Source organism: Capsicum annuum, chromosome 4 (genome assembly GCF_002878395.1).
Source record: "Capsicum annuum cultivar UCD-10X-F1 chromosome 4, UCD10Xv1.1, whole genome shotgun sequence".
NCBI classification, from domain to species: Eukaryota; Viridiplantae; Streptophyta; class Magnoliopsida; order Solanales; family Solanaceae; genus Capsicum; species Capsicum annuum.
Window position 1 is genome coordinate 48,838,325 of NC_061114.1, and position 10,284 is coordinate 48,848,608.

The following is a 10,284-nucleotide window of genomic DNA, read 5'->3' on the forward strand; positions in this document are numbered from 1 at the left end:
AGTTCCTCGTCAAACTCACTCATTATCCGGATCAACTAACGCACTTGCACGTGTAGCATATCGGGTTAGTTACACAATTAAGTAAGGCCTAGATCCTCTCTACAACTCATATTTAGAGCAAGGGAAAATCTGTGCATATATATATTATGCAAAATGAAAATACAATATGCCAAGAAGAAATAGTATACAAAGTGTAGAATTGAAATACAAGTCATATAAAGAAATGTCATATGATAATATGCAAATCGCTATAGAACTATAATACACATTAGCAAAACCTTAAAACTGTAAAGTGTAACTCTAGCTTAATCATCTTTTTATTTCAACTATGGAGGGTGACTTAATCCCAACTGTCTTATACACCCGAAGTCAATATGTGCAATCAAGTAAATACCTTAAAGCTCATAACATTGAATAGCAATAGAGCAATATTCAAGTCAGAAAGTATCCAAAAGATACTGCCCCAAATCTCATAAAAGTAAAGAAATTATGATATTGTCGTCTGTTAAGCTCCACACTTGCACAAGGCAATCAAAAATAGATATGTTAGCAAAGGCCAAGCTCAGAAGCACAACACTCATAAGTTAAGATTGTTTCTTACCCGAATTTGCAGTACAAATAAGCTTGCACTATTCAAAATGGGGTCCTCGGGCCTCCCAAGCAACATAATCTATGCAAAAACACAAATAACGAATTCAAAATAGCCTAAGAAAACTAATCCCATAACTTTAGACGTCTTAAGATTAGGGTTTAACTCTTGGTCAACTCAAACCTGCGCCTCAGACTGACAGTTTTATTGTCTAATTAACGTGGGAGAAATAGTAGCAAAAAGAGCCAAAGAAGAAGCAAAAGTGTTAAAGTTAGCTATAGTGAAGGAACAAATATTGAATGTGAGGTGAAGACGCCACATTCCATCAAAATGGGGGCATATTCAAAACTTTTCCTAGTGGCATAGGTAAATCGAAAAATGAATAAATATACCTGAACTATGATAAATGATAGGTATAATCCCCCGCTATGGTTTGGGTACACATTTTTTCCTACAGTTAATAAAATGGTACGTATATGTCCTTCATACTAACAGCAGAGACATACAACAACAACAACAACAACAAACCCAGTGTATTCCCACCTAGTGGGGTCTGGGGGGGTAAGATGTACGCAGTCCATACCTCTACCTCTAAAGAAGTAGAAAGGCTGTTTCCGATAGACCCTCGGCTCAAGTCACGAGATACCACACAAACTCATAGTAAAGCACAGAACTAGATTACATAACATAAATACGGCACCCATAAGTATTAGAAAACAGAGGAAAGCACACAGATTCGTAATAAAACATGGAACACGGAATCATAACAAGAATAAAACCCCCACCAAGTAATTCCCTACACTAGCGACCCAAACCGGCCCTAGTCCTCTGCCCTAATTCGCGTCCTCCAGACCTTCCTATCTATGGTCATGTCCTCGGTGAGCTGTAACTGCTCCATGTCCCGCCTAATCACCTCACCCCAATACTTCTTCGGCCTACCCCTACCCCGCCTAAAACCATCCAACGCTAGCCTCTCACACCTACGAACCGGGGCATCCATGCCCCTCCTCTTCATGTGTCCGAACCATCTCAATCGGGCTTCCCGCATCTTGCACTACACTGGAGTCACACCAACCTTCTCCCGGATAGTCTCATTCCGAACTCTATCCCCTCTAGTCAGCCCACACATCCAGCGCAACATCCGCATTTCTGCCACCTTCATTTTTTGGATGTGGGAGTTCTTAACTGGCCAACACTCCGCTCCATACAACATGGCCGGACGGACTACCACCCTGTAGAATTTGCCTTTCAGCTTAGGCGGCACCTTCTTATCACACAACACCCCCGACGCGAGCTTCCACTTCATCCATCCCGCCCCAATACGGTGCGAGACATCCTCGTCAATCTCACCGTTACTCTGGATCACGGACCCAAGATACTTGAAATTATCTCTCTTACATACCTCCTGTGATTCCAGCTTCACTACTACCTCATTCTCCCGCCTCACGTCATTAAACTTGCATTCCACATACTCTGTCTTGCTTCTGCTCACCCGGAACCCTTTAGACTCAAGAGTTTGCCTCCACACCTCTAATTTGTCATTCACACCCCCTCGAGTCTCATCTATCAGAACTACATCGTCTGCAAAAAGCATACACCAAGGCACCTCTCCTTGAATACGCCGCGTCAACACATCCATCACCAACGCAAACAAAAAGGGACTAAGAGTAGATCCCTGATGCAATCCTGTCAAGACAGTGAAATGCTCTGAGTCTCCTCCCGCTGTCCTCACCTGAGTTTTCGCTCATCATACATATCCTTAATTGCTCTGATATATGCCAGCGGTACTCCACTCACCTCCAAGCATCTCCAAAGCACCTCCCTGGGGACTTTGTCGTAAGCCTTCTCCAGGTCGATAAACACCATGTGCAGGTCCTTCTTCCTTTCCCTATACTGTTCCACCAACCTCCGCACCAGGTGAATTGCCTCCGTCGTCGAGCGGCCAGGCATAAATCCAAACTGGTTTTCCGAAATAGACACTATCCATCTCAGCCTCACCTCGACCACTCTCTCCCAAATCTTCATAGAGTGACTCAATAACTTAATCCCCCTATAGTTATTGCAACTCTGGATGTCACCCTTATTCTTATAGAGAAGGATCATGGTACTCCACCTCCAAGCCTCGGGCATCTTTGCCGTCTTGAAGATTTCATTAAATAATCCAGTCAACCACCTTACACCAGCCTCTCCAACGAACTTCCAAAACTCCACCGGTATCTCGTCCGGCCCCGTCGCCCTACCCCTTCGCATCCTGCGAACAGCCTCTCTAACCTCTTCTACCTTAAAACGTCTACAATAGCTAAAATCCCGACACTCCTCTGAGTGCTCCAGTTCTCCTAACACAATAGCTCTATCCCCTTCGTCATTCAAGAGCCTATGAAAGTACGACTGCCATCTATTCTTAATGTGGCCGTCCTCCACCAACACTCTACCGTCCTCCCCCTTAATGCACCTCACCTGATCGAGGTCACGACCCTTCCTCTCCCTAGCCTTAGCGAGTCTAAACAACTTTTTCTCCCCTCCTTTCCCCTGTAACCCTGCATACAAGCTCTCAAAAGCGGCCGTCTTAGCTGCCGTGACTGCTGACTTAGCCTCTTTCCTAGCTAGCTTGTACTCTTTCCTGTTTACCCGCTTCTTTTCTTCGTCCTTACTCTCAACCAATTTAGCATACGCCCCTTTCTTGGTCCCCACTTTCTTCTCTACCTCTTTATTCCACCACCAATCCCCCCGATGATGCCCGGCCCGGCCCCTAGAAACACCCAACACCTCACTTGCATTCTCCCTGATGCACCTAGCCGCCCTATCCCACATACTATCCACGTCCCCCCTACACTCCCACACCCTCATTCCCGCCAACTTCTCTCCTATCTCCCACGCATTCACTGGCGTCAAGCTACCCCACTTAATTCTAGATCTACACTCCTTACTCTTCCTCTTTCTATTCTTCTTTATACCCAAATCCATAACCAAGAGCCTATGCTGGGTCGAAAGATTCTCACTCGGGATGACCTTACAGTCCTTTACAGCAGAGACATGTGTAACTAAAATATGACGGATGGTATGTACGTATCATTTATCATAATTCGATATATTTGTCTTTTTTTTTATTTTGATATTTTTATCCCAAATGATTAGAGGACCTAGGATTTACAATTTGTGGGGCCTCAAAGGTTCAAACACCTATCTTGATGCCTAAAGGCTTTAAGGTTCCATCCATAAATTAAAGCAGCTAGCAATCTTCTTGATTTACTGGGTGTTTTTCTATATCTTATACTAATTATTTTTTATATAATGAAAAATGGATAAATATACCATCGAACTATGATAAATGGTACATATATATCATCTGTCATATTTTGGTACATATATGCCTTTACCATTAATGAAATGATATGTATATACCCTCCACACTAACGGTAGGGAAATATATATACCCAAAGTATAAAGGATGGTATATACGTACCATTTATCATATTTTGAGGATATATTTGTCCCTTTTCCATTCTAATTTTTGTATCTCAAATAATTAACCCAAATCCACTATTCAACTCAATAAATCCATCGAACCAGATTTCGAACCAACTCAATCCAACCTCTATTGTTTGTTCCAAATCCGATACTTCCTTTGTTTTTCTCTTAAACGTGAACCCCAATCGAATTCCAATGATTGATTATTGCTGCCAGTTGGTATCTACTGATTGAAGGGGGTGGAGATTAGGCAGGGATGGCCAGAGTTAGGGGTGCGATAATGGTTCATCAATGGGGTATTTTTGGGCCGACGGAGACGATGGCTACATGGTGTTGACGGTGGTGAATAGTGTTTTTCGACGAAATTTCACTGAAAATTAAAACGTGAGGGGTTTAATTTATTTGGTGTTGTTTTTTGGGTGTTATGGGTTAATAACTTTTTTAAATTAGTAGTAGTGAGTGTCACTGTATTGTGTGTGTATATCATTATAGAGGTGGAAAAAAATCTATTAGATGCCCATTTTTTGAGTTTTAATTGGAATGGAGTTAGGTAGTGGATTTGAGTTAATTACTTGGAATAAAAAAATAAAAATAAAAAAGGGACAAATATACCCCCACACTATGATAAATGGTACGTATATACCCTTTATCATACTTTGGGTACACATTTCCCTACCATTAGTGTGAGGGGCATATATGTATCATTTCATTAACAGTAGGGGCATATGTGTACCCAAAGTATGACAGAGGGCATACACGTACTATTTATCATAGTTTGGGGGTATATTTATCCCTTTTTCATTTATATAATTATATCTAGTCTAAATTGGATTTAACGGGTGCCGGAGCACCCCCCAAATTAGCCTTAGGTCCGTCCATGTTCCAAATAATTAACCAAATTCACTACTCGCCCCAATAAACTCATCGAATTTGATTTCAGATAAACTCGATCTGACCTCTATTTTTATTCCAAACTCGGTACTTCCTCTGTTTTTTCTTAAACGTGAATTTAATGAAATTGTAGTGATTAGTCACTGCTGCTAGTTGGTGTTTACTGATTGGATGGAATGGAGATTAGACTGGAGGTGGGCAGAGCTAGGGATACGACAATGATTCGTTGGTAGGGTGTTTCTAGTTTGATGAAGTGGCTATGTGGCTTTGACCGATGGTAGATAGTGTTTTTTCAATAAAATTTCGTTGAAAATTAAAACGCAATGAGTTTAATTTATTTTGTGTTATTTTTGGGTATTATGAGTAGATGTTTTTTTTAAGAAATTGATAGTAGCGGGTGTTACTGCATTGTGTGTGTATATCGTTACAGGGGTGGAAAAAACACATCTGCTAGATAATTCCAAACTATAATAAATGATACATATATATTCTCTGTCATACTTTGGGTGTACATATACCCCACAGTTAGTGTGAGGAGCATATATATACTATTTCATTAATGGTAGGGGCATATGTGTATGCAAAGTATGATGGAAGTTATATACACGTACCATTTATCATAATTGAGAGGAAAAAGGGTCAAATATGCCCTTAAACTTTGTGAAAAATGTCCAGATATACTCTCCGTTAAAAGTTTGGCTTACCCATGCCCTTGTCGTTCAAGTCTTGAGTCATATATATCCATGTTGTCAAGTTTTGGGTCATATATATCTCTATTGTCAAGTTTTGGCGATATATACCCCTGTTGTCAAGTTTTGGACCATATATACCCCTGTTGCCGTTAATTGCTTTGCTAAAAATTTTCAACACCCTTTTTTCCTTTTTTTTAAAAGAAATATTTTTCACATTACTTTTTAATTGTCACATCACATTAAATTAAATCCACCCATTCTTCTACGTATTAATCATCCGTCAAATGCTCTCATCCACCCCACAATCTCTTTGGATTTTCTCTAATTTACCGAAATTTCTTTGTTGTGTTTTTTTATTCTTGCATAACCCCAAAATCACCAAGTAAAAAATGAAAAAAGTCAAGAACACCCCATAAAAACTCAATACACAATTACGATAAAAATCATGAATTAAAGTACTCATCAACTGAAAAATATTAGGGGCATATTTGACCCGTTGCCCTAATTGAGAAGTATATTTATCCCTTTTCCATTGGTAAATATAGCCTATAAGTGCAAAGGTGGATAGAATTGAATAATAAAAAGAGAAGTATCTATTACCCCTGAACTTGTCACGTTTTATTCATGGTACACCTAAATTTTGATTAGTCCTAAGTATCTCCTCCCCCGAACTTGTTCTTTTAGTACGTCGCGTGACCCTTTTTTGTCGATGTCGCAAAATGTTTGTAGTCACACTCCATTATGCATGTGATGGAGTGATTTTTTTACTAAATAAGTTTTTTTAATGATTAAAAAAAAAAAAAAAATTATTTTCTTTTATTTCTTTCAATAAATTCAATTATCCACCTTCCTATTTATTATCCCTCTTCATTACTTTCAATCTAAAAAAAAAATCATCCGTTTATTAATTTTATAAAAATTTTGTTTATTAATAAAAAAAAATCATGTGTTTATTAATTCAATGTAAAACTCCAGTTTTCATTTTTGTGAAACTCCTTCAATTTTGTAATCTTAATTATATATATCATTTGAGTTATTGTAACTAAAAAATATACTAAATATCGAAGTAGATATTTTAAAAAATAATAACAAAACAAATACTAAAGAAACTAAGACACATACTTATAATAAATGTAGTTATATTGATTATCGATTTTTAGTCCCTAACGATTTGATTTTCGATTTAACCGATAAAAAATACTCATAAAGTAAAAAAAAGTAGTAACTAACATGAAAAAAGCTGAATCTTAGTCGCAACCAAACTCCTACTTATTGGGTGTAATATATATATATATATATATATATTAAATTTAGCATAAACTTATTGGGTTATCGGTTTACCCAATACCCAATATAAAAAATAAAAATCGAAACAATGACCCAATAATTTTTTTTACAAAATTATTAAAATAATCGCTAAGCAATAACGATAAATCAATAACAATTTTATCGATTCAATTTTTGTAACCTCTAACTTAAATTGTGACTTCTTACTCCATTAATTATAATAAGAAAAGTGTTTGTGCATGTGAGTCTCTGCAAAATTCTAATTGAAACACTAATCGGAAACTACTATGAAACAATAACCGAAAAAAAAATCATATTTTTAACACACACCAAAAACATAAATTTTTAGATAATAGCTTACTTGATCGACGAAAATTCAACCTTTCACTATTTTGGAGCAGAGGAAAACTGAAAATATAATTTTTTTTAGAGAGAAATCGGATAATTAAAGATAGAAGTGAGTTATTTTTTAATATAGGATAAATATAAGGAAAATAGATGATATTTATCTATGTGGACAACCACATCAGCACTTTTTTTCATATGTCCGTGCGTGTATTACACGCTGTGGACAGTCAACAAAAAAGGGCCACGCGATTTACTAAAATAATAAATTTGAGGGTACTTAGGACAAATCAAAGGTAAGCATATCATGAATAAAACGTGATAAGTTCCGAGGATAATGTATACTTCTCTCAATAATAAATGAAAGTAAAGGAGTATATCCAATCCTTTTCGATTTTCTGTATCCACAATTATACTTTAACTCAACATCAAATATTTTGAAAAAAAAAAATCAAAATGACACTTAACTATTACATGTCAAATATACTTGTATCTTTGGAAATATTTCTACATTATCAGCATATATAAATTAAATCCCTCTTTTAAAGTAGCTTACAATGGCACCGAATTGTTTTTTTTGGAAACTTCAGCAAAAGCTGCAGCCGCTACACTCTCTGTTACAGTCTCTGCCCTTTGGGTGAGCATTCTGTGGTGAGCACTGTGTGCGCACTGGGTAAACTCCTCACTGTGCAATAGCTCGCAAATCACACAGGAGATGTAAACCGCACCAGGTAAACCCCGTGGATCGAACCCGCGACCTCCGCTATGGGAAGTCTCTCTCAAACAAACTCAACCACCCCCTTCGGGGCATGGCACCGAATTGTTATAAAACTTATTTCTTTATATAAATGCAATAGAAGTGTAAATATTACATATACTCTTGCAATGTGGCTGCCTCAAAACTCAATTCCTTCATATTGGAATCTTAAAAAAGAAAAATTGTGAAAGTTCACCCTAGTTTTTGAATTATTATTTTTTTAAAAAAAAGGAGGGGATGGGGGGATGGTAACGGGGATTATAAGATAGGGAATGAATACTTATTAGCAAAGTGAAAATTTCAATTGAACTGCTAAGATTCCCATAATTTTTTACTTAATAACTTTACTCACAGTGTAAAAGTCTTTCACACTGAGTTTTAAAATTCAAATTCTAAAAAAAAAAAAAATTAAACAGAGCCTTGATACAGCAGGGCATTGGCATGGTCTTGTATAACTTTCCAAGCGATGTCAACATGCCAATAATGCGTAAGAGAAGCACCAATTGCAAAACGAATTATATATGTACCTCCAACAACTCCATGAGTCAAATAGATTTTGCCGGATGAATTAATAGACTCAACCAACTTAGCGTTAAACTTGTTCACTTCTTCCTCATGATCAAATTTGGTTGAAACTCGACAAAGTACTAAAGGGGAAATCCTAAAACATACCATAGCAAACTTCCTAGGCACAAAGATTTCAAACCTTGTGTCCATAGCTATAAGCCCTTCAAAATGCTTAGCCATGTTAACATGACTTCTTATCAAGTTTCTAAGATTAGTTACCCCGTAACTTCTCAAAACTAACCATAGCTTCAATGCTCTAAATCTCCTACTCAATGCAATTTGCCAATCCTTATAATCAATCACTTGATTTAACTCTGTGGCCTTATTTCTTAAGCATTCAGGATTAGTTGATAACGCTTTTGTAAGTGCACTTGGATCCTTCACCCAAAGGCAACAACAATCCAAAGTTGAAAAGAACCATTTGTGCGCGTTGAGACTAAAAGAATTTGCATTTTCAACACCATCAAGAAAGTGTTGAAACTCAGGGCAAATGCATGCACTTCCTGCATAAGCTGCATCCACATGTACCCAAATCCCAAATGTCTTAGCAATTTCACAAAGTGGACGTAATGGATCAACAGAAGTTGTTGAAGTTGTCCCAAGCGTCGCACACAAAAATAAGGGAATGTTTCCTTCTTTAATGTCATTCAATACAGCTAAATGTAACGATTTTGGGCACATGGTATATTCATTAGCCTTTGTTGTTGGGATAACTCGAAAATTTTCAGGGTCTATCCCGGCTATATGGGCAGCTTTCTTGAGAGAAAAATGTGTTTGATCAGATCCATAAACCACCAATTTGCAAAAATTCTCTCTACCAATTTTTCTCAACATTTGATCTCTAACGGTCACTATAGTGCACAACATGGCTTCACAAGTTGTACCTTGTAAGACACCTCCACCGCCACCTGAAAAAAGGTAACAGTGAGGAAGATTTAGCATTTTTCCAAACCAATCCATCACAATGCTCTCAAGTTCAGTAGCAGCAGGTGATGATATCCAATTGAACCCTACTACATTAAATCCAACACTTAACATTTCACCTAGGAATCCAGCAGTACTTCCAGAAGAAGGAAAATACGCGAAAAAATTAGGACTTTGCCAGTGTGTTATTCCTGGAATCATATCCCTTTTAACATCTTCAAGAATTTTTTCAAGTGGCTCGGGGTGATTAGGTGCAGAATTTGGTACAAGTTTTTGGAGGTAGCCTGGATTGACTTGGCTACAAACAGGATATTGTTCAATGTTTTGATAGTAATCAGCTAGGAAATTCACAATTTTGTGACCTTGCCTTCTAAATTCTTCAGGATCTAAAGGGTTTATGGAATTGAAAAATTGGTCATCAATTTCAGGGTTGATGTTGAGGGTACCCATTTGTTCAATTTGCTTGTTGTCTTGGCAAAAAAGAATTGTTACATTTATAGGCTTAAAGTGAACTAAATTATTGTGGCATAAATATTCTAGCGGATTCTTTTGTGGGCTATAGTTGATTAGGGCTGCAAAAATAAATTAGAGACTAGTTATTACTTAGCATAAAAATTAAAACCACTGGACCATCTAATTATTGAAGCTGCTGGTTTTTCGAGTATTGAACTATTAATATTCGACCAAAGTCACTTTTGTTATTTTTATGACTAATGTCACCCAACTATTAAACTATTGATAATATCCTATCAAAGTCACTTTTG

The 10,284-nt window shown here is 37.3% G+C and overlaps 1 protein-coding gene across 1 annotated transcript; it reads right to left on the minus strand.

Moving 5' to 3' along the window:
- Positions 1-8,132: 8,132 nt before the first annotated feature.
- LOC107868087 (phenylacetaldehyde synthase) lies at positions 8,133-10,018 on the minus strand. The gene has a single exon (XM_016714664.2). The coding sequence runs from the start codon at positions 9,968-9,970 to the stop codon at positions 8,438-8,440; it is 1,533 nt and encodes a 510-aa protein (XP_016570150.1). The 5' UTR covers positions 9,971-10,018; the 3' UTR covers positions 8,133-8,437.
- Positions 10,019-10,284: the final 266 nt, after the last annotated feature.